Source organism: Mirounga leonina, unplaced genomic scaffold, assembly GCF_011800145.1.
Source record: "Mirounga leonina isolate KUSES-001 unplaced genomic scaffold, KU_Mleo_1.0 Mir_92, whole genome shotgun sequence".
Taxonomy (NCBI): Eukaryota; Metazoa; Chordata; class Mammalia; order Carnivora; family Phocidae; genus Mirounga; species Mirounga leonina.
The window spans coordinates 4,715,997-4,741,409 of NW_023270852.1; the positions used below are offsets into that span (position 1 = coordinate 4,715,997).

Genomic DNA, 25,413 nt, shown 5'->3' on the forward strand with positions numbered 1-25,413 from the left:
TTTCTTGTGACCCCAAATAGTCCTTCCACCACCTGCTTTTTACTAGGTCCATACCATTCCATTCACATCCTTGGGGTCATGTCCTCAAAGAAATTCTCCCAATATCTGGTCACTTTGATACATCTATTTACAAATTCACACTTCACGACTGTGCACTTCCACATCCAAGTGATTAACGAAGCCAACGCTGATGAGGCTCACCATGTTTAACTTCCTCTTCGCCTACGGCCATCACCCACGCTTCTAGCAGCTGACCACATTTGTGGCCACACCTCGAAACTCATCACTTGAACTCTCTCCACGTCTAATCTCAGACACTGCCTCTCCCATGCGTGACCACAGCCTCCTCTCCTCACTCGGTAGAGCCTCTGGGCAGCACACACCATGATTCTGCCCCTCCAGCTTCACGTCGTCCCTTTCCCAACCTAGACGGGTACAAGCATGCTCTCACTAGCACCTGGTGTCTCAGGTCCCAAGCTTTGACAACTGTCAAAATATGGATGAACAAACAGTCCTGGTGAAAAAAGCGTACGTATCACAAAATCATGCCAATGGGCTTCCCAAAAAGGAACACTCTCTGCCTATACAAAAATTAATTCAAAATGGATTATAGACTTAAATGTAAAACATAAAACAATACACCTTTTTGAACAAAACACAGGAGAAAATCTTCAGGATCTAGAGCTAGGCAATGAGTTCTTAGACATGACATCAGAATACAATCTGCAAAAGGGAAAATTAACAAAACTGGATCTTATCAAAATTAAAAACTTTTACTCTGCAGGATCCCATATGAAGAAAATGAAAAAAGCTACAGACCAGGAGCAAATATTTGCAAACCACATATCCAGCAAAGGACTCGTATCTAGAATAAAAGAACTCCCAAAACTCAACAGTAAAAATATAAGTAATCCAATTAGACAATGGACAAAGGACATGAACAGACAGTTCACCAAACAGAATATACAGATGGCCAATAAGCACATGAAAAGATGTTCAACATCATTAGTCATCAGGGAAATGCGAATCAAAACCACACAAGATATCAACATACACCTATCAGAATGGCTAAAATCAACAACAGTGACAACACCAAATGCTGGTGAGGACAGAGACAACCTCAATCACAGGCGAAAACATGAAATGGTACAACTGCTCTGGAAGACAGGTGACTAGTTTAAAAAGAAAAAAAAAAAAAGCAGAAAGGCACAAGTACCACTCCTGGCCATTTTATCCCACAGACAACTCATGTTCACACAAAAATCTGTATATAAACGGTCATAGCAGCTTTATCTGTAATAACCAAAAACTAGAACCAGTCCATATGCCCTTAAACAGACATACCACAGAATACACTCAACAATAAAAAAGGAACAAGCTATTGATAACATACCAACAACCCGGGTGAATCTCTAGAGAATTATGCTGAATGGAAAAAACCAATCCCAAAAGGTTATATCCAGTATGATTCCATTATGTAACATGTTTGAAATGGCAACATTTTAGAAATTGAAGACTAATTAATGGTTGTCAGGAATTAAAGTGGGGGGGGGAGTGGGACAGAGTTGGGTGTGGTCATAAAAGGGCAACTCCAGATGGGGTGCCTGGGTGGCTCAGTCAGTTGAGCTCATCCAACTTGATTTCAGCTCAGGTCATGATCTTGGGGTCGTGAGATCAGGACCACATCAGGCTCCATGCCGGGCGTGCAGCCTGCTTGGGATTCTCTCTCTCCCTCACCCTCAAGAAAGAAAGAGAGAGAGAGAGAGAGAGAGAAAGAAAGAAAGAAAAGAGAAAAAAGAAAAGAAAAGGAAGGAAAGAAAAGAAAAGAAAAAAGAAAAAGGGCCACCCCAGGGATACTTGTGGTGTTTGGACTGTTCAGTATCCTCACTACGGTAGCAGATACACTCACCTACACACGTGATAACACTGTACAGAACTTCATACACACACATATATACCACACATACACAAGTACAAGTGGGAATGGGGAAATCTGAATAAGATCAATGGATTATATAATGAATTACATATCAACGTTAATAACCTGGTTGTGATAGGATGTAATAGTTTTGTGAAATCTAACCATTGGGAAGAAATGGACAAAGTGTACAAAGGATCGCTGTATTATTTCCTACAATGACACGTGAATTTACAATGATCTCAATACAAATTTCAATTAAAAAAAGAAAATAAGGCTCTCCAGGTTCTCTTGGGGCCGGCCACCTGCCAGTGCTGGGCCAAAATTTTTACTCACGCCACCTCCCCCCACCCCCCCGCCAGCATCTCTACTAAGCCTGCTCTACTTTTCAAGAGCCCACAACCCACCTCAGCCCAACGGCCTTACTCCCCATCTGGTCCTACAATGTGCCTCCAAGTAAAAGAAGCTCCACCCTCTTCAAAGTCGCTTCTGGGTTTTGTGTCATCAGATAGGTCCTCACACCTCATCAATTTTTCTCCCCTGCTAACCAACGGTCTCTCCCCTGTCCTAAAGGAAGTCTTCCTTTAACTGTTCGTGTCCCTCAAGAGACCATCTCATGGCTACTCCTGTGTGTGGCCAAACCTCTCCAAAGACTGGGCCGTGGTCATGCTCTGTCTTGGTAGAAAGGAAACATTAACTGAATAATGTAGTTTACTTCCTGTACCCAAACCTTGTAAAGGACAGTTTCAAATGTTAAGTCTCATTCTCTGCTCATTTCTTTCTTTCACTCACTCTAAAAATGTGCTCCTGTCCTCCCAGGCCCAGGCTGTGGCCTCCTAGCCCTATGGCTCTCAAGCTGGCTGATCACCCAAATTACCCAGGGAGCTTTAGAAAATAGAGATTCCCAGACCGTACTCCCAGAGGTTCTGATTCAATCGGTCTGAGTCAGTTTTTGTTTTCATTTCTTTTTAAGCTTCTCAAGTGCTTCTGCTGCTGCTGGTCAGGCTGGGGAACCACCGATGGGTCTCGCTTTTTCTTACAAAGGCAAGCTCTTCATTCTCCCACTGCTATAGGCACCTCATTTGAAATCCATGCCAGCTTCACAGTGACCCACGGTAAGCCTGTGCCTCACAGGCCATCCCCACCGCTCTCAACAGCTCCGGGGACCACTTTGCTGCTGGCGAGCCCCCACACAGCCTTGGTGGCCACCCGGTACCCTCAAGCACATGACAAAACTCAACCTTTCATTCTTCCCCTCTCTACAAACCTGCTTCTCCTGTCTCCATTCCCCACACTTCATCCTCCAGGCCCCCTGCAGCAGAACCCTGACACCACTCAACTCCTCCTTCTCTTTCAGAAATCCCATCAGGTCAGCCAGTCCTGTTGGTTCCATGTCTGAAACTTCTCTGCCCAACATGCCAGTACCTGGTCCAGGCCTCTTCCTCTCCCCCCTGGGCTCCTGCAATAGTCATCTAACTTGTCTACACGCCTGCACAGCCAGCTTCGTAAGACACAGGCTGAGTCACATCATCTCTCCGGGAAAAACGTAATGGTTTCCCTTTGTCCTCAGAATGAGCACCAGACACCATGGCGTGACATTCAAGGTCCTCCATGATGCAGAGGCGGCCCATGTTTCCAGGCTGGCCCACCATCACCCTCCTGGATACACCCTCGTTTCTCAGAGCACAAGAGCTGTGCCCTTTCAGGGCTCCGTGCCTCTATCACACTGTCCGCTTAGACCTGAATGCCCTTTCCTTCTCTCCCCATGGTAGCAAGTCTAGACCCAGTCTCCAGACATCACCTCGAGTTGTATGCAGCGATCCTACAACTACACGCAAGCATGCCTCTTCCTACGGAGAAGAGCCACAACTTTCTACAGATTCTCAAAGGGGTCTATAGTCCAAAGTGAAAAACAAATGTGAAGTGGCCTTTTCCCATTCCAAGTTAACTCAGAGAAGTCTGCCTCTCTGCCTCTGATTCTTTCATTCTCTTGCATTCTCAACTAGAGACCCGTGCATTCCCCAGTCATGAATGATCACACCTTCCATTGCCCTACCACTAAGCTCTGGATATCTCTAGTGCAGAATAGACTTCCTTCCATACCGGTATGTACAGCTGACCCTTGAACAACACAGAGGTTAGGGGCGCCAACCCCCTGCAGAGTCAAAAATTCAAGTATAACTTGACTTCCCAAAAACTTAATTCCTAGTAATAGCCTAATGTTGACGGGAAGCCTTACCAATAACAAACAGTCAATGAACACATATTTTGTACGTTACGTGTACTGCATACTGCAGTCCTCCAGTAAAGTAAGCTGAAGTAAATTATTTTTTATTTTTCATTTATTTATTTTGTTGTTGTTTTTAATCTACTTTAATTATCTCAACTCGTTGGAGTGTTTTGTGTCCTTCTACTTAAAGTGTGATTACGATTCAGTTGGGTTTACGGCTGCCATCTTTGATTCTTGTCTGATCTCAGTTTTCCTGCCAGTCTACCAGTGAGGACCGTGGGAGCCCGGCGGTAAAGTAAATTATTTTTTAAATCATAAGGAAGAGAAAATACATTTACAGTACTGTACTGTATTTATCTAAAAAAACCTTCATAGAAGTAGATCTGCACAGTTCAAACCCATGTTGTTCAAGGATCAACTGTAGGTAATTGCATAAACTGGCTTGGTTTCAGATTTGGTCAGCTCCACCACTTCTTTACTGTGTGACCTTGAGCAATTAACTTGACCTTGGGCCTTAGCTTCCTCAGCTATAAAAATGGGGATATTTGCAGGACCTATACCACTGGGTTGTCATGAGGATTAAATAAGGCAACACATTCTAAAACAAAAAAGCCCACAGTCACTGGTCACATGGGTCCGCTATGTTAAAGATTTTACATCTGCTGTCCCCATTCACAAAGCACAATGCAGGCCCGCAATAAATGACTTCTGAATCCACGTCTTCCCTGGATCCCAGGACTCATCCACTGCCGTGGTAAAGCAGTTAGAAAGCATAACGTGGTAATACTTCAACATTCTTTTCCTTTTTTTCTCTTATGACCAATTCTTGAGCCATCCTACTTTCTATCAAGATTGTACAAGGGCTCATACCTTGTGCATAAACCTTTGCACGCCCCCCACACATTAAACTCCCCGGTCAAAACGCTGATGATGCTGGCTTTGCTATTCTCACAGGAACCAAACTATTTCAAAACCCCCCATTATTCATTTGTTCTGAGGAGTCCAGAATTAACTCTCATTCTACTACTGTGCCTACTGGGCAGAAATCCTTCCTACCTCTTGAACTAAAGTCTGCCAACACGAAAGCAAAAACCAGGGCTGCTGCTTTCTCAATCTAGGAAGACCATTAAATATGCAAACATCTTTCTCCTTTTTCCCCCTGCTTTCTCCCTTTTTTCTAGCCAGTGCCTCTAACAGTAGAGGCCCTCTGGGCTCAGGATTACTCACCGACCTTTCTTTGTTTTAAAGACTTCTCTTTGTTTTGACCCATTATTCTGATATGCATATATTCAACAAACATTACTGATACCTTCTGTGTCAGGGTGGGATCCTTGCCTTATAGGGCTTCTAGTCTGTTCTAAGGGCCCAGTTCTTTGTGCTTCACATTTGCAGCCAACTCACTCGAAATAATACCCTGAATCACTGGTCAGACAGAAAGAGGAAATCAAAGATGCCACATGATGCCCAGATGCAGAAAAACAAGTTCACCTCAGGCGCCACGTGTCACTTTTCCAAGTGGCCTGGAGATCCCACAGGGCTTGGATTTTATAGCCATTTCCACATCAGGGCCTCCGGGGCCTCCAGACGTAGGCCACCTTCCTGGTCTTGAAAAGGGATGCTCCTCACTTTCCCAAGCAGTTCTCGAAGCCAGGAGGAGCCTGGGGACCACAGATCTCAGTCTCTGACTGACTAACCAATGCTCACTTGTGCCTGCCTCTGTGCACCCATGCTGACATGACCCGCCACCACCTCACTCCAATGGCCCCCTTCCCTCTTCTGTCAGTGCTTCTAGGAAGTAGGCAGAGGGGCCATTCCAAGTCCACTGCTCCCCCAGCTGGCAGGGCTCAGGTCGGCAACTGGAGAGGACTGGCCCAGAGACGTCTTCCTTCTCAACCCGCCCCCCGCCCCCCGAATTTATCCAGTCCTCACAGTTCTTCTCTCCAGGGCTAACCAGTAGGCCTGGCATCACAGCAAGAAAGGGGCCATCCCTGGAGCTGTCCCCAGGCAAGGACCTTGAAGACATTTGCTCATAAAAGGAGAAAACCACTGCCCAGCAATTGCTCTGGCCAGGCCGCCTGTAGGATCTCAGGGCACCAGAATCTTCCAGACAGCTTCCTGGCCACCAGCAGGGCCAGCCTTGTGATCTAGGATCCTCCCTGCTGCGTTATTTGAGAAGCTTTCTTCCTGCCAGCAGTGGGCCAGGTGCCCTGGACGCTGGTGGCCAAGAACAGGCTTCAAAAGGCTAAGTGGAAGGTGACCATCTTCAAAGGGCCCTCCGACTTCCCAGAAAGCTCTGGCACATGGCCCTGACCCGAGGTCAGAGTTTCCTGCAAAGGAACTTGTGACGGCTCCATGAGGGCAGGGACCACATCTGTCTGGTTCACTGGTGTATCCCCAACAGCCCCGAGCCCCGGGCTGGGATACGGGCGGTGCTCAATATTGATTCGTCATTAACATACAATGACCTCCACCAAGGAAGGAAGGAAGACATGTGGAAAGAGCCCAGCTTTGGGGGTCAGACGGACGCAGATTTGAACCCTTCCGGCTCTACTCCTCATGTGCATCCTCATCTACACAGCGGGGATTAGAATACCCACCTCACAATGTTGTTGTGAGCAGTAGATGGAAATCATATGTAAAGCCTGTAGCCCAGGTCAGGGCAAGAGCACTTTCCGTTTTCAGTTCAGCTCTCACCCGAAGCCCGACACGACACTGTGCCAGCGTGGTAGGGGGAATCCCAGAGCACAATTCATTTGTTTAACTCTTACAACCATCCCATGAAGTAGGATCTACTTAAATCCCTTTTGCGTTTGTGGAAAATAGAGGCACAGGGAGGAAAAGCAACTTGCCCAAAGTCTGGTATCTAGAAGTGGCAGGGCCAAGCCTCCTTGCGATTCCAAAGTCCAAAATTTTAGGGGCTACATTTCTGTCTTTAAAGCCATTGGTCAAGGCATGTTTGCACCTATCCCTACCCTGATGTGATATGGGAGATACCGGACCACACTGCTAGACCGGAGTTTTCAGCGGCAAAACAAAAAGGCATCCAGGCATCCCCGTGGTTCACGGCTTTGTTTTAAACTAATGGCCTGTTCCTATGAAATTCAATCTCAGGCAAGTTTGCTGATCAAAAACCTCTCTCCTCTCCTGTCCTCTTGCTATCTCCTCTCCAACTATCTACCAGAAAAAGAGACACACAGCTATGTAAAAGTAGGAAAAAGGAAAGGAAAGCGGAGAGTGAAAGAAAGAGCGTGAGTGTGAGCGTGCACACCCTCAGGAACAGAGAGGTCTCACTCTCCTAACTATCCCTAAGGACAGCTGCCCACACAGAAGGTCCCAGGGCAGGAGTAGTCTGTCCACATGAAGGCCAACCACATCAAGTCTCGGTGACCCCATGCACCCGAGCAGCAGAGAGAAAATTAAGCCATCTCTTCTAATGGCCCAAACCTCTTCATAAAGAGAGCTTTCCGTTTTTCCCCTCTATAAGACTGCATTTGCCCTACTGCCAACCACAGAGGAAATGTCATTACCAAAATAAATCAGTGCTGCACTTGACCTTGCTTCTCAACTGGCTCAGGATTCGTGACATCACAATACACTCTACAAATGCTCAGAAATATTGGAAAACCGCCCCCTCACGTCAAAAACACTTGGTATTTCACTAAAAGGCATTAAATTATTTTGATTTTACTCTATGGAATCTAAAATGCTTTCCAGGTTTTCACTTTCAAAATGCTGAAAAGAAAGAGTACGCTCATAGGACCTTAGGAAACTTCAACTCCTGGTCTGGTTTGGGTGCTGGTTCGTGGGTGGTAAGATGCGGAGCAGGCCAGAAGCCAGGGAACAGTAGGCTCTCACCCCACACTGCTCACCGACTCAGTTCCCAGGTGGTGGGGGCTTCCCCGTGGAGGCTCCCAAGGCAAATTCCCGCCCCCCCAAAGTCACAGGCAGGTCATCGGCAGCTCCCAGGCATCTGGGGCAGTTCTCCTAAGGGCCTAGTCTTCAGCTCCCAAATCCCTGCTAACCACCATGTTTCCCTTTCAAATTAGCAGAAGCAGCACAACTCCTCCATGATGGCCAAAGAGATGGGGTTAATGAGATAGGGTTGCGGGCAGTGTTCTCTCCCCAGGGCAGCTGCTTGGAGATGGCACAGCTTCGAGGACCCTGCAGCAAATGCATTTCCTGCACACCCCCCTCCCCCAATCTGGACACACGACCATGCAGCTGTAATTCCTAATGCTGCTTGCTCAAAAGACCACCCCATTTTCAATCAGGTTGGTCATTAACACAGTAAGTCAATGGAATGCTGATTTAAGGGAAAAAAGAATTTGTATATTAACAACAAGAGCTCTCGGGAAGCACTGGGAATCTGATTGTCGTGGGTATTAAAGACATGCTCCCACAACCAGCACTGTGTCTGTCAACATACTCCTCACTCTTGCTGAGGTACAAGTCACAAAATCACAGCATCACAAAATGCACAGGTCCCAAGGACCCAAAGACATCAACTACTTGACTCTTTTTCTTCAGGGGAGAAAACAGAGACACAGGTCAAGGGGTTAGACTGTCCACTGGGGGTAAAGGACTCAAATCCCAAGCTTCTCAGTGATTTTTCCATATTTAGCCCAGTGCCTCTGACACCCAGTGACCAACAAGAGCTCTTACACACTTATTTCCACAAAAAATTATTTCTATGATGGTGTTACAGGCAGACGGGCTAAGCCTACCACGGCTGCTACGTAAAAAGTAAAATCAACAGAGAAGACAACCAAACTGGAGTTGACAAAATTAACTTTTGCTCTGAATCGCTCTCAGTGTGAAACCTCACTCCTAAAGTGGAAGTGCCAGGATGAGAAATGAAGGGCGGGAGTCACCCCCAACCAGGATGTCCAACACCAGGTCGATATTTTAGATTACAATTTCTGGGCAAACAAATGGGAGTTGAACAAGATAGAGCAGCCTGAAGCCACCTTCCACAGGTAGAAATGAAATCAGCTTCGAAGAAGGCTCAAAGATTAAAGTGCTTTGCTCTGCCTTTAAAATGGGGGAGCGGGGCGGGGGGGGTTGCATCTTTAGATACAAAGGTAAGACCTTGCAGGTCAATAACCAGGCTGGGGAAGGGTAGCCCAGCAAAGACAGACAGACAGACAGACACACACACACACACACACACACACACACTCAGAGGCCCTGAAACTTTCTGCCCACAGCAGCCGACATGGTTCACCCTGAGTCCATTTCACGAATGGACAGGAAGAAGCTTCTCTGGCTACAAAGGATCACATGGGAGCGTAAAACAAATGAAGGCTTGGGCTCTCTCTCCCCCGTGTGTGTGGCACTGACAGGCTAGAGACTCTGATGCTGCAGAAAGCAACATTTCCCTTGTTTCCATTACATCATCCAACTGGGGAAGGGGAGGGCGGGGACCACAGCTGGTAGCAGCTGCACCACCATCTGCTTTCTCCTTAGCTGCGTGCGCCAGTTTGAGCGGCAGTCTCCTACGGCCCCTGATAGAGGAGGCGCGGTATTAAAGGTACAACACCCTATTATGGAAAAGCTTTCAAATTATTTGGAAATAAATCACTTCCATGATAAGTTAACAACCCCAGGAAGGTTGCTGAGCCAGTTCTCTTTGAGTTTCGGTTATTTGTTTGCATCTCTTTAGACTCAGCTACAGTGCAAACTCTGTCAACTCAACGTGCCCAATTAGACAAGCAGAATGTACAAGCAACCACCTGCCATCTGCTTCCCAAAAGGTAAGCAGCCAAAAAAGTACAGGTCTGCAGCTGGAAGCATTTACGGAAGGAGCAGGAATAGTCAAACCTAGTACACAAGCCCCAGACTGGCAACGGCTACATGCTGCTGCCTTCGGCATCCCAAGCCATTCAGTTGACCAGTCTTGTCTTCTTGGGCACTCCTGAAGTTTCCTTTGAAACACCCTGCTAGGCATCCCCTTGTAGAAGGGGAGACTGGTGAGAGCCCGGGGGTTAACCCCTTGGCCGGCCACTCAACTGCCAACGTGCAACAAAGCAGTAAAATGGTGCTTTGAAGGTCTGATCAAGCTACACACCCATCTCATCTGGCCGATACAGGGCTGTGTTTAAAAAACAAAGTGCTGGCTTTTAAAAATGAGTGATAAGCGGGTGCCTGGGTGGCTCAGTCGGTTAAGCGACTACCTTCGGCTCAGGTCATGATCCCAGGGTCCTGGGATCCAGCCCCACATCGGGCTCCCTGCTCTGCGGGGAGCCTGCTTCTCCCTCTCCCACTCTCCTTACTTGTGTTCCCTCTCTCGCTGTCTCTCTCTGTCAAATAAATAAATAAAATCTTTAAAAAAAAAAAAAAATGAGTGATAAGCATCTATATTGCTACCTCTTCCTGGGGTGGGGGGTGGGGAGGGGAGAATCAAGAGATTTGTCAACACGAGGCCCCACTTCCATTTGGCACCAGTCAACCAGGAGCTACTGAGCGGCAGGCTTCCATGAGATTGGGCACGTGCTCTGAAGAACCATACCCCACCCGTGGGGGTCCGCATACGCCACTACAACTAAATCCTTACCTGGACCCTGAGAGCTCTTCTCTAATGCTGTTGAGTGTGTAGAAGAACAAGAAAACCCCAGAGAATGACTTCCCAATGGTCCTTTACGCACTCTTCTGGTTGGTTGAGATTTAGACCCTTGGATGGCCAACTAAAACTCTACAAAGATCATTCCACCCAATACAATGAATGGATCTCAGTAGAGGGCTAACTGCAATCACCCCTTATCATAAAAGCACATTGTAACATCTCAAAGGAGCATTCCAGACCGCTTACCATACATCTTGCCTTCGTCTGATAAGATGATTTTCCTCCTCCCGCATGGTGGGTAGATAGCCAAGGCTTCCTGAAAGCTCTGCTCAATGTCGGGGCTCCAGACGCCTTCTGCATCATTGTCAATTGGCTTATCCGCAGAGTCGCTCATTCTTTCCATGTTTTCGGCAGGGCTCTCACTGCCGCTCCAGCTGCTGGGCTCAATTTTGGCGGTTGGATTTTCCAAGCCGAAGCCTGGAGCCTTTTCAAGCAAATAAACCTAAGAGAGAAATGAAAAGATAGTATAAGGACAAGGTAATGACCAACAATACTGCTCTTCCTCGCTCTATTACCTATTCTTCGGGCACCAGCTTTGCTTGGAGAAGAACTCCTAGTGGAGAAGACAGAATTTGGGGATCCAAGTGGCTTTTGTTCTTTACATATCGCGTTAAACACGCATACAGGTAGGCAGAAACTGGATAATCTTCACAGATGTGAGAACGGGGCTCCCTCAGAGTTGCAAGTTCACCGTGAATCCGGCAAAAACACTGACCAGATGCCTACAACCTACCAGGAGCACTTCGCTCACGGATAATCAAATGTCCACAGCAAAACAAGCTGTTTCAAAGAAAATAAAGTAAAACAATTGCTGTGGCAATTGGCACGATAACTCGAAAATGTCAAACCATCCCAGTATTTGTCACTGAGATCACTGAAATGCAAGACGGTGGCAGGCTGGAGGAAGGAGGAGATAATTTTGTTATCACAAATACTCATTCCACTAAAACAGCAATACCAGGGGCCCTGCATCTGCTCCTGGACAGCATTTTTCAGCAGGGCTTCTGCCCTACACACTCAGGTCACTTTGCCACTCTCTGCTTCTAGACTATAACCTTGAAGCAGGGACCAAGCTGTCCCCACTCCTGCCTTCCCCGCACCGACTACAAGGGGCCAGCGCATTTGCAGAAATGTTTTACACCTACATGGGGCACTTCATCCGGGAGCCTACCTGGAATTTCTGATCACATGAAAACCATAGGGAGTCTTTCATTTATTTTTCTGTAGCACTGAAGATTACAGAACCAAAAGAAATTTTTCTCAAAGATTTATTCCCCTTAAATTATGCATGTAACCTATGGTCATAATGGGATAAGCTTTCCAAACAAATGTCAAACCGGCACAAACACCAATGTGAAAATGATCTAATCCAGTACCCCCTGCTGTCTGCACACAAACATATCAATATTCCTTTGTTGAAAAGGCATCAGATCATTAATTCAAAGGCTTCCCCAAAAAGGGAGAAGGAATGCTCCTGGGGATGGATCGAAGAGGGGAGGCCCCGGGCTTGAGTGGGGAAGCAGTCACCTGAGAGCAAGCAACCTGTCTTCTCTCTCCTTCTCTCTCCCAGCTGCCGCCCTCCCACCTGCCCTCCCCCAGCTGTGTATATCAACAGATCCCAGGTGCAGAAACTCAGGGGCCCATGAACGTTACACAATTAATGGTGTAACTAGTGGGTGCTTTTGGCTTCGTACCCTGACAGCTTTTGGGATCTAGCAGCACCTGGATAAAAGAAACCCTCAGGTTGTCTGCTTTTAAATGCTGCCATGGTTCCATCACTCAAAGAACTTGTCAGCAAAATATTTACTACTGCTTACCAACACATGTACATTAACACAGGACTCTACAAACTACCCAATGTTGAGAGGTATCAATTATGCCACAAGAAAAGGTTTCGTGATTGACCTGCAGATGAACTCCACAATGCCTCCAGTGTGGGTCTTTTGAATTCTCAAATTATTACTTTTTTTTTTTTTGTGGGGATTTTGGAGGCTCACAAAAATTCAAGCTGAACTGTACCATTCTACCCTAAAGTCTGTTCCGCCTCCAAAGCAGTTTATTGGCAAAAGTATGAGAAGATGAGCAAACGCTCTGAGGTAGTGGCTAATCCACCTTGTCCCTCTCTACCTGACCCAAAACCAGAACAAAACAAAACAAATGGCACACACAAAAGCCCAGGCCTGTCCCTGAGCTCTGAGCCGCTCACAGCAGTATGAACTCACTGCAGGGAGCCACATTTTAGCATGAGCAGTGGATGTGCCCAGCATGCAACCACGAAAGCAGAGGGACAGAATCCAGGACAGTGAGGGCCAGCTGAGGGACGAGGGGATCTCTATTTGCCTAAGAAGAACACCACCGTATAAGTAAGAGCCTCAGTCTCCAGACCAAAGCACACCAGCACCCCCTGAGCCTATGCTTGACATGCCTTCTTCCCCTTCCTTCAGCTGGTCATACGGTCTGCACTTGAACATCACCAATGGCAAGGAAACGGCTACCTCCCTAGTACCACTTCCTTTGTACTGGCATGCTGAAATCCTTCTATCTAGGAGGCTAAAACCCATGTCCCGGTTAACTTCCATCTATCCATCCCTTGGAGGTCTATCCATCCCTTGTGGGAGCAAATCCACTCCCCCACCCCCAACACCATTTAGGCATGACAGGAACAGCCCCCAGGCTCCTGACTGTGATCCAGACTAGACATAATTCACATCGTCCCTCTGCCCAGCCCTCAGAAATGCATCCCAGTTTGTCCACACCCTCCATAAATGACACTCAGAGGTGGACCTATGATCCATAAAACCTCCAAGCTCCCAAGTGTTGTTCCTGAAACTCCTCTCTTATGCAACTGGCTTAGGAGCTAAAAACATGAGTTTATATTTATTCCTACTAAATTCCATTATTTTTACCCTTAAGCCATGACTCCAAGCTGGTAAGATCTTTCTGAATCATTAATTGCCAAGCTTAGTGTCCCTAGACATTGAACAACCTCTAAGAGTTGTCTGTCACATGGGGAGGGTGTAGACCCATTCTGTAGAAGCTCCAAAGAAGATTCTGACTCAACATACAGAAAAATTTCCAGCTAGCTGAACTTCCATGAGGGGTGAAGTACCTTGAAGACAGGTAGTAGAGTCTTGCTGACAACCTCTTCAAGTTACCTCTAAAGCTAAGAATCACTAGTCCTTGGTTAGGGAATGCAATATTAGCTAGCATTAACTGATCCATCCATTTTATTTTTTTTTTAAAGATTTTTATTTATTTGAGAAAGAGAGAGAGAGTGTGTATGTGTGAGAGAGAGAGACAGAGAGAGCACGAGCAGGGTGAGGGGCAGAGGGAAAAGCAGACTCTCTGCTGAGCGGGGAGCACGATGCAGGGCTTGAACCCAAGACTCTGGAATCATGACCTGATCCAAAGGCAGACGCTTAACCGACTGAGCCACCCAGGCACCCCTGATCCATCCATTTTAGTAAATACAGGCACTGTTCTAAATGCTCTCATGTTTTTATTCATTTACTGCAAAGGGAAGAACTCTATGTCCAGGCTCTTGCAATTTGGTCAACTGGAGCTCAGCAGGATGGAATTACCTACTCTGGACAAGGGCCAGGACACAGCCCCAGAAACTACCACATACATAATCCACAGAGTTATACAGGCCCTTGGTTTTACAATCCAATTGTAAGATGAGACCCTGTATGGGCAGAGAGTTTCCGATCACAAGACTGGGGCTGGCTGAGGAAAGCTCCCCGTACTGGATACCAAAATAACCATTCTGGCATTCTATTCCTCAGGTCCCTTCCAGCCCGGCTCAAAATCCACCTCATCCTGGAAACATGTATCCAGTGACTCTGAGAGTACCAGCCACACGTTAGGAATATCCTAAAAATGCATCTAATGGGTAAACTACCACCCAATCTACCTGACTTCTGAATGTATAGCAACAAGCATCTGCTTGTTACCAATAATAAGATCTAATCAAACAAGGTGAGCTTAGAATATCTGTGCCTGCAGAGCTAACATCTTCACCTCCTCATACATCCTTTGAGCAAGGGAGTCAACTTTCACTCGATGCAATAAATGAAGAACACAGTATTGGGGGTGGAGGACGGAGCATGTGGTATTAAGACTCAACCTGACTTGATTTCCAAACCCAGCTCACCGGCTAGCCTCAACACCCAGGCTAAATTAGTTAATCTCGCAGAAGCTCAGGTTTTAACTTTAAAAGGGAGATAAATTCAATTCAATCCCAACACAGGAAAGTCATTAAGGGGTAGAGGGACTCTCCCCTCACAGGACTGCCACAGAGATTTATCGAGATACACTGTGTACCACTCAATGTCCCTGCGTGCCTCCGTTTCCATCATTACCACTTTTCCAACGGCTCATTTTTTCCCTAAAATCCTCCTTGGCTACACTATAATAAATTCCAGAAAGAAATGTTACCAGTGACCCAAACATTCCTGTTAACTGCCCCAATAGCTATATTCCCTAAATGGATCATTCTTTCACAATTACCCACTAACACTTGAGGAGAGGTGACATGATTACAGTGAGATGACATCATATGTATATTTGTCCAATACAAAAAAGTCTGGGGGAAGAAGGGGGCGAGACAGTCCAATGCAGGTGCTTCTGCCACCAACTCCATTCAAGGGACGCACTCACAAGGGGTGTGACATAGGGCACAGGAATCTGCTGCTTCCTTGATCTTAATTCCTGTAGGTCTCTCATAATGTAAGCATCTCACCCACTTACAGGTGATTTAAGAGCTCTTAAATAAAAGGGTTAGCTTTAACTAACCCTCATGATTAATGAAACACCACTGAACATGAGGGTCACAAAAAATCCATACAGCTTCTTTTAGCCAATATCTCAACAGTCTATGAGGCAATCAGAAAAGGGCTGGACTAGGCATTAGGACTGAGTAGCCCAGGACCACACAGCACTTGGCCCCCACATGCCTCAGTTTCCATCATTAACACTGAAGGAGGCCAACTAAGTCATTCATCACCTTGTGTTCCCATATACTCTACCTATAATAAAACTTAGTAAGCTGATTTGTTATTGCACCCCATCCATACCCCAGTCTCCTTGAGGGCAGGGACCACAGTATCCCCAGTGCTAGCAGAGTACCTGGAATAATACTCAATGAAAGAAAGAATAAACCAACAACCAGATGACGTGAACATTCTTTGACATCAGTGTGAGTGAACTTATCACCCAGGCTTCCCATGAGAAGGGCAAGAGTTTCAGCATCCTTTCCCATCCCTCCCATCCCTCACCCTGACTCTGGTCAAGATTCTAATGAGAAGAGCTCCAAAGAAAATTACCAAATTAGGAAAATGTAAGAGGGCAGACTTAAGCCATGCAGAGTTTGGATAACCAAGAGTTGGCTGTCTGATCCAATTTTTTATTTAGTAATCAAAATTACAACCAACAGTCCTTCTGTGGTAAAGACACAAATACGGGGGTGCCTGGGGGCTCAGTCGGTTAAGCGCCAACTCTTGATTTCAGTTAAGGTCATGATCTTGGGGTCACGGCATTGAGCCCTGTGTCAGGCTCCTTGATCAGCAGGGAGTCTGCTGGAGATTCCCTCTTTCTCTCTCCCTTTGCTCCTCCCACCCCGTGCCTTCACGCGCTCACGCTCGCTCTCTCTCAAATAAATCTTTAAATGAAAAAGACACAAATCTGGTTTGGGTACTCAAGGAAGTAAGTTTCTGCTTCAACAAACAAACATTATTTTGAGTGGAATGGTAATTCTTGAGATATAATACTTTACCTTCTTTCTTTTTTCTTTTGGCCCCTAGAGAAAACAGAATCAGAAGATGACAGCTATAAGAAAAGCTATAAGGGAGGCAGAGTGGTGAGGGTGTGAAGGCCAGAAGCCAAAGAGATAGCCAAGGAAGAAATGTGAAGAGGTGAAAAATGGTAGCAAAGCAAATTTGAGTGAGTAGGTGAATGAAAAAGGCAACATAGGTTGTGACACTAAAAGGAAAGCTAAGAAAGATTTCTATAAGCTCAGAAGAATGTGGACATAGGCAACAGTGGGAGCCATTTAAAGAAAGAATCACATGGTTGAGACGATATTTGTAGTAGACAACTCAACTACACATCTGATGGCTCTAAGGTCACTCTGATTTTAGTGAAAGCCAAATTTTTCTTCTAAGAAAAAAGCTGACCTCCAATAAAAAGACTAGGAAAAATTACGTTTTACTTCCAAAGTGAACTGGTACATCAAATCCAAATTCAACCTCCTCCCAATAAACCATGTTTCCAGCACAATGCCAGAAGCTTTCACCGAAAGCATTTTTAATCATTGCACTACTCCCACTGGATATTATCTCCACCTTATGAGGTCCAGAGACCTAAGTAAGTTGACAAAAGTCATATACTCAACAAAATTTGAATCCAGGAGTCATTTCGGCAGCTAGAATGCACCATCCATGGGATTAGCCGACTCAAGTACACTCTCACTAGACAGTGAGTTGGACGCTGGATTTCAAAGGGAGAGAATGTAGGCAGTGCTGAATGCTCAGCTCCGTCTACAACTGACACCCTCAAGCACAGTCTAATTAATTCCTAATGAATAGTGATTATGCTGACTCACCTCCCCGGGTAGTTGGGAGGAATGTCAGGCACTAATGATAGTTCATTGCTTTTGCATATTTAAAGTGGGGCAAGTTACTAGTCCCCATCATTTCAGACACTAGCCAAACCTGCCAACAAGTGGCCGGAGAAATACAGGACTGATGGCCTGGATTTGGGAGGCAGCCTCCAGAGAAACGGAACTGGAGAATGTAAGTCATTGTCAGCGCAGAATGCTCAAGGAATGCCAACACTGAGAACTGAAGCCATGTCTGCCATAAAGCTGGTAGCAGTCAGTGAGCGTTGGTGTCATAAATTCCAACTGCCAACAGGTTCTAATTTCAGCAGGAAGGAGTGGATAATTACTCCTTCTCATTTTCAAAAAATCACTTCCATTATCAACAGGATCCATCAACAAGCCAACACCTCTTCACCAAGACCCAGACGCTGACCACCCCATGAGAGGACTTTGGCATTACCCTTCTGAGATTCCCTGATGAATACTCCTGCTTCATCAGCCCTAAGTACTTGCCCAGGTGACAATTCAAGAAAGGCTTTGATTGATTTCATGCTATGTAGCTCTGTACTACCAGCCTTTAGGGGAATCACTTTCCCCAGCCCCTTAAGGAATCTGTTAGCCACTGAGAACAGAAATTTCGGCCTCTTCCTTTCTGCCACCATCACCCCCAGTCAAGCTAATCGCTGCTCTGTTTCATCATAAGAGACCTTCAAAAGAACTAGGCCATAGACTCAGGTCCAGGCAGTCTATCCAATCTGACCATTCCCAAGTGAAGACTGGATATCAAGACAGTGCACTCATCTGGGAAGCCTGAGATGGATGGCATGACCTGCAGCCTGGGTCATGGATCCCCAGGAGGTGGACTATTTAACACATTGCAAAGCCAGAAACATAAGTTTCTTTCCTGCTCTAAGAGAAAAAGAAATGCCACAAGAGTTAGCATAAGTAGCTGTCAATGGACATTCAAAAGAAAAACTCGTAGGACCCTTCCCAGTCAAAGAAAACCCAAAACTAACCCCCCTCAATTCCAGCAGGTTTGTAGAGTGAACATATATTTCAGGTAGACTCATCAATCATAATGCTTATTCAAAACAAAGAAAACAAACACCATGAAGAGAATACTCCTTAATCACTAAGTTACATATAATGTTACTTTCTTAGTCCGTGAGGTTCACCATCAGATTATTGTGATGCCTTCTCGTTTTAGATGACGAGTACAAATTTAAAAAATCAAGAGTTGACAGTTTATATTTTAAAAGATACCAACACAGCAGGTAAATACATACACTACGCAAGACAAACATTTCAAAAGGGTCCATCTCAACCCCCTACCAAGGAGGAGTGCCTAGAAATGAGCCTCCCGGGGTAGCAAGTCTGTAGGTCATGACTGGGGTGTCATCCTTCTTACAAAAGGCCATGGGGACTCACTCAGTGTTGCACAGCTTGTTGCCAGCCAACTTAATGATATGTTGGTTCTGGGCTGACTCCGAGTCACAACAGCTGACCTGCCCAGATGCAGTTCCTCTGGCTGATTTGGAGTTCTAATTCTATTGCATCAGGAACAGCCCTCCCTAGTCCACACACAGAAATGGTCCCAGACCATCCACTTCTCTAGCTCCTATGACTTGGGGTGCTTCTCTCACTCTGGCCATGCCTATTTCTACCCTGGATTATTGACACAGCATGCAAGGAGACAGAAGCAATAGGTAAATCCACAGCTCACTTCGGACTGGGTCATAAGTCAATCATCAAGAACAAGTGAAGCATTTGAAAGTGCTGAACTGTGAAGTCCAAGCTCTGCTGCAGTTCTTGTACTGGGTACACTGGCATTCAAATGCTGTCTAAAGATCCAACAGACCCACATGAATCTCATCGGCACTGGCATTAGAGGATCCAAAATCAGAAACTTGGTTTCTGCAGGAAGCACTGTTGCTCACCAGGACAAAAGAACTCACCTCAGTTGGTTAAGCATCTGACTCCTGATTTCAGCTCAGGTCATGATCTCGGGATCGTGAGATCGAGCCTCAGCATGGAGCCTGCTTGAGATTCTCTCTCCATCTCCCTCTGCCTTCCCCCCTCCTCTAGCACTCCCTCTCTCTTCCCCTAAGTAAATAAAATCTTAAAAAAAAAGGGGGGGGGAGAAGAACCACCACCACCACCACCACCAAAATCTAGGCTCCAGTGTGTGTCCAGGAGGAAAAAACTACTCTTTTGTGTCACCTTCAGGTAACCAAGGACACAATTCATCACAATGCACTGTGTCCCTTTCCAGCCTCTCAATCATCAAAAATCAGGATATTGCTTTTTTGTGTGGGTGTTGGGTCTGGCCATTTCTAAGGGATCCGAGCATACAGATACTCATCCCAAATCACACATGAGTATCTCAAGTCCCAAAACATGATCCTAAAACTCCCTGGAAGCAGAAATTGAGCCCCTGAGCCCTCTAGGACCTCGGACAGTGGCAGGTGGCATTAGGAGACTGGATAAAAGTGAACACCACAGAACAGCGGCTATAACTAACCTTTCTGATACCACAGTTACCTTAGAGAAAAGGTTTATTCCAGGAGCCCTCGATAAATCACTTTTATGGAATTAGGCGTTTATGCGATGCCACTGGCATACAAAGTCACTGAATTAGTCACTGGATTTCCTCCAAGAAGTTGAAGATGGCCTTCATCACATTTCACAGAGTGCTCTTTACAAAGATCCCAAAGGAAAGTTCGATAACAAGACACCGTGTGTGTGTGTGTGTGTGTGTGTGTTGTTTTTTTGTTTGTTTTTTACCTTGTGGTCAACCAAATAGGCCTTGGCTTTACTCACTGGCTGCCAAGTGTTCTGAGCCACACCGGCAGGCCCCTCAGAGAGAGCACAGAGGTTATTTTGGTCAGCAAGTTTGGTTTCATTCCCAAATCCACTTTAGATCCCTACCTCCCTCCACACCTCCACCCCCTTCTTCTTTCCTGCGGTTCCCTACTTTTAATTTATGCTATTTTACAGCCTTGCAAGCTGCCTTAAATTCATTCTGAAACAAAAGAGGGTAGAAACACTAAAGGGGAAATTATTTCTCTTTTCTAATCATCCATTCCCATGTCCGTCACCATGTGCCAGGCACCAGAGAAATGGAGTGAAATAAATATGCCATCCTCCCTGCCCTCAAGGAGCAGCCTTCGTGCTGAGAGACAGATACTGAAGTTCATTCTTTTTCCTGACTTCCAGCCCCTCCTCTGGGAAGCCTGCCATCCCCTCCCTTGGTTTCTGCAGGAAGCACTGTTGTTCACCAGGACAAAAGAACTTACACCTCACTCACTGCACAGGAACAATTTAGTGCCTGCCATCTTTGCAGGTTTGTGAGATCTTTAGGGCTTAGGTCCAGGCCTTTAGTCATCTCCCTATCCTTGGCCTTTAACAGAATGCCTGGCACACAGTCATCGCTCCCCCAAAATGACGACTGAGTGGATGATGTCTGAAAAAATGAATGAGCACGTGAATGAATGCAGGATGTCAAAGGAGGGATGGCCAAAGTGCTGCTGGAGCACAGACACGGAAGCTGATCCTGCCTCTCGGATCAAGAAGAGCCTCACAGGAGGGGAGGTCCAGGCTGGTCTTGGCGCCTAAAAAGGACTTACCAGGCCCATTACAAGGGCTCAGGGAGCCCTGTTTGGAGAAGAGGGTCCGTGCATGGGATGTGCTAATGAAAGGACAAAGCAAGAAAGCAGAAAGGTTGGAGCAGAGCTTAAAAAAGCAAACTGAGCCACCTCACACAGGGCCCCTCACACGCCACGCCGAAAGCTCTGGGCTGATTCGGACCACGGCCAACATGAGAACAGCAGTGACACCAGGAATGTGCCATCTGAAGGGGCATGTGCATCTATTGGGGAGCATGAAGGATGAAGAACAGATAATTTTATAAACTTGAAATCAGAATTTTTTAAGCAAAAGCACTTTTCAGTGTGTTCCAAGGCCAGAGCAGTCTTCCGGATAGAGTCAAGGGTTCCAGTGGGACACATCCTTTAAGCGTTCCAACTTTAGAGAGATGTTCTAGAGACAGTGGATACAGGGGCGCTTTTTTAAACAGCCCAGAGCCGCCAGACGACCTCCACTCAGTGCCCTGTCACTCAGCTCTTCAATTACTGCTCATCAGACTTTGTCTTCAAGCACCCTACATTATTGCCCTGGTCCCCAAAGAGGGCTATGTGCTGATGGCAGTCAGCCCCCGAACCGGCACGGGGACTGGACTGCTGTGCTCTCTCAGAGACACACACATCTGAGAACGGCCAACAAGCAAACACCAGCCCAATGGCGACACACGCAAACGTATAAATTGACCAGAAACATACCCTGCTTGTTCCCAAATGTCCATTGGTTCCTGATGTTATGGATATCATGGAGTCCCCACTCTTCAAATGAGAAATGCAATCTGCCATTTAATGAGGACACAGTGACACAGTAGCTGCAAAACAGGTCTTACACTGGGAGGGATGCAAATTCAGGGACCAATTAAAGCCTCACCCTTGCCCCCATCCCAGTCCTCCAAATTTATACCCAGTTCAACTTCAGCAGGAGCATTAATCTTGGCACTTTGGCTAGAAATTGGCCAGGAGAAGAAGAGTATTATTCCCCCTTTAGACAATAAGCCACTCATTCAAAAATAAATACATAAACAAACACGTGAGCACCTACTGTGTGCATAGTACCAGCTCTAAGCAGTACACAAACACTAGGCAAAGAGAAGTACCTACGGGAAGGCTGAGGCACCCACTTCTGGAATCAGGCCTCCCTGTGCCTTCACTTCGGCAGGCCCTAGGGTGCTCTGGAAGAAAGCAGACCACCAGACTCCTCCCTCCCCCTCCCACCTCACCAGCAAACGAGTCCCCCATATCAAGTAAGAAAGGCAAAAAGGCCACAACTCGATTCAATCGACATTTCTGCAGCTCCCCAACACACACACATGGGAGGAGTGTCTTTAGGGGTTTGTTTCCTTCCAGGATCTCTTCTTCTTCCAACACAATCTGCTAACCCTGGTAGAGGAACAAGGAAGGCCGAACCTTCAACTCATCTCTCACTCATCCAACTGGAATCCATTTCCGATCCCACCTATGGAATCCCACTGCTGCCTTCCCTCTTGCTTGGCCTCTCCCTTTCGGGGACTGTCCTGGTGTTGGATTCCCCATCAGTCCAACTGACTGACATGACTCTATGTGTAGGATTCAACTTGAAGGCCAAAAAGGCCCAAAAGGACACCAAACAACCCCAAACCCACACACCAGGCATACTTGGCACTGAGGATCTTTCTCTAAAAGCATTCATGAAAATCCAAAAAAGATTTCCAAGGTCCTGGGTGCAGGGACCCAATTGCATAGCTCCCTCAGAGGGACTCTGCTACTCAGGGAACCTGGCTGCAGCAGCACCCAGGCTCCCCCACCCCTTCCGATGCAACTCAATCCTGAGAACGTCCACTGGGCCTCCCATCCCTCAGCTGCATGCCCTCCACACTCCTCCATCCCCATGGACTCTGCTCCTGACTTCTCGGAACTGGGCAGTGGCCTGTGTCCCCATACCACCAGCACTCCTCACAACCACGTTCTGCCCAGCTGCCAACTCTGGACGGAGATTGGGATAACATGGGTTAACATGGCTTCTTAAAAACACGATCCCAGCTTTGATGCTAGAAGTACTGAATCAGAGTCCCCAGGAAATGTATTTTTGGCAAGTCTCTCTTGTGCTCTTCTTTGGCCAGAGGAGTTTTCCTAAATTGCATTTATGACTTTTATCATATGCTCATTTAAAATCTTTCAGCAAATCCCCACCCACTCCGGGACCCAACTGCATGAGAGGGGCCCCCATGGCCTTAACCACCTAACTGCAGCCTGCTCTCAGACGCCTGTCTAGTCCCCTACATTCCAACCACGTGACCACTCCCTGGTGCCCAGATACAGCAGGCTGCCTGCTTCGCCCCTTCAGCCACCTAGGTCCCTCTGTTCAGATGCTTCCCTCACCAGCCACTCTGCCTAATGAATACCTATTGGTCCTTTCAAGACCAATGCCACCAACCTCTCTCTGGGAAGCCTGAGCAGCTTCTTCCACTCGGGAGATGTCACTTCTGTGTCCCCATAGCACCTCAAATAAACTTCCAACACCACACATGCACACTTCCCCATGATTCCTCGTAAGATACGGTCTCCCAGCTCATCAGTAAGCTCCTTGGCATTCCTATAACATCTCTCAACACCAGACAAGTTGCTGGAACTTCAAAAAATGTTTGTTACCTGTTTTCCTTTGCAGGTACCCCTAGAGTTTCAGGGACTACACCCTGCATCTGGAGAGCCCACATGGCAAAGCAGTGAAATATACATAAAGACTACCTAGGGTTTTGGAATACCAAAGAGTTTGAATTTTGAGTTCTCCACTTCTTAGCTATGTCTCAGTGGGTCCTCCCCTTCGGTGCAAATGAGAATTAGTACTAGCGACTTGTTATAAAGCCTATGAGATGATCTGTGTAAAGTACAGGTGTCTCAATTATTGGCAGTAATTATGTACATTATTTGTCATTATCTGTATGCTTATAGATTAGTGGGTATGAGTGCACACACATCCTAGAACTGTGCCTGACACATTATAGGTCTTCAAAATAATTGCCAAACAAACGTGTGCAGCTGTAATTACTAATGACTGCTTACGTATCTTGCCTTTCCTGCTACACTACAAGTTTTCAGAAGGCAGGGACTCCGTCCCATTCATTTCTGTACCTCATCCCCACCTCAGCTCCATAAATAATTGTCTGATTTCGCTTAACATAAAATATTAATGCAATGTTTATGACTATTAAGATATTCATCCTTATCTAAGGAATCACAAAGACAGCCTCAGGCACACTCTAGACCAAACCCACAGAAGAAAATTAAAACGTCACTGGCTTGAAAACCTTCCTCTAATCTCCAAAAACCCTGATTTGCTGGCCTCTAGGCTCAACATCAACTCTGCGGGCCCCTCCTTCAAGGTCAGGCCTATTACCTAATGAGCCACAACCCTAAGGTCTTAAGGGATGACACAAGCCCCCTCCTCCCTGGTCTGTGGCATCCCTGCCCCGAACCCCCAGCCACAGCCCGGACCCCCAGCCACAGGTGCTCCACCTGAGCCATGGGCTCCAGCCTCCTCAGCTCACAGCCAGTCCTCCCCCTAGGGCCTGGGGGCTGCAGTAGGCCCGCCAAAGTGTCAGGTTACCACAAAATAACAGTGGGCCTACACAGTCAGTGTAGAGGCCAAGTGCAGAAAGAGAAGCCCAGGAGAAAAAAACCAGACATTTGAGTTTGAGTCAAAGAGGAACTGGGTTTTAAGAAATATCCTTTAAATTCACAACTACGCTCTTAACATCACCACTATAGCACCTACAATAACTCATTCATTTAATGTCCCATCCAGAGTAGCTTATATTTATATTATACTTACTTGCTTTGAGCGTGCTTTTAAAAATATTATTTTAGGGCCAGAGCGGGGACGGGTTTTGGGGTTTTTTTTTTTTTTTTTTTGGTTTTTTATAGTTTGCTTATTTAGTTTGCTTATTTTATAAAAGTCAGATTTGGGTCAATGAAGGTTTTACCAAGTATTCCCATTCAACAAATCCCTGATACTACTCAGCTTTAATTTTCTCAAAACTAAATCCAAACATGACAGAGCTAATTAGCTCTGCTGAAGGAGGGGCAGACCTTCAAGAAAAAAAAGGCTAATAAAAAGCACTCACACTTTTTTTTCCCCCTAAAATGAAATCAAAGGTCACCCCCGTGCTACCCTCGTGCGGGAACAGTGCCGGCTTGATGTGGGCTGACCCAGCCTGCGTACTTCAAACAAAGTTAACTTCAATCACTGCAGCGAGTTAACAGGTTATTGATTCTCCATCCACTGTTCTTTCATCTGGGTTTACTCTGTAGACCATGCCTCTTTAATGTGCTCCTAGCAACTGTTTTATAAGAGGGTGGGTATAGACCCAGCTACAAGAAATGCCCTTCTCCAGCTGGGCAGGTAAACCCCGAGGCCCGGCCATGTTGGGC

The 25,413-nt window shown here is 46.4% G+C and overlaps 1 protein-coding gene across 11 annotated transcripts in view; it reads right to left on the reverse strand.

The window, feature by feature from the left end:
- The window catches only part of TEAD1 (TEA domain transcription factor 1), a 261,961-nt gene that overhangs the window by 167,177 nt on the left and 69,371 nt on the right, over window positions 1-25,413 (reverse strand). For all 11 annotated transcript variants that reach the window (XM_034995470.1, XM_034995464.1, XM_034995475.1 and 8 more), the window contains one exon: window positions 10,957-11,212. In XM_034995470.1, the coding sequence (XP_034851361.1) occupies window positions 10,957-11,212 (256 nt within the window). The remainder of the gene's footprint in view (window positions 1-10,956; window positions 11,213-25,413) is intronic.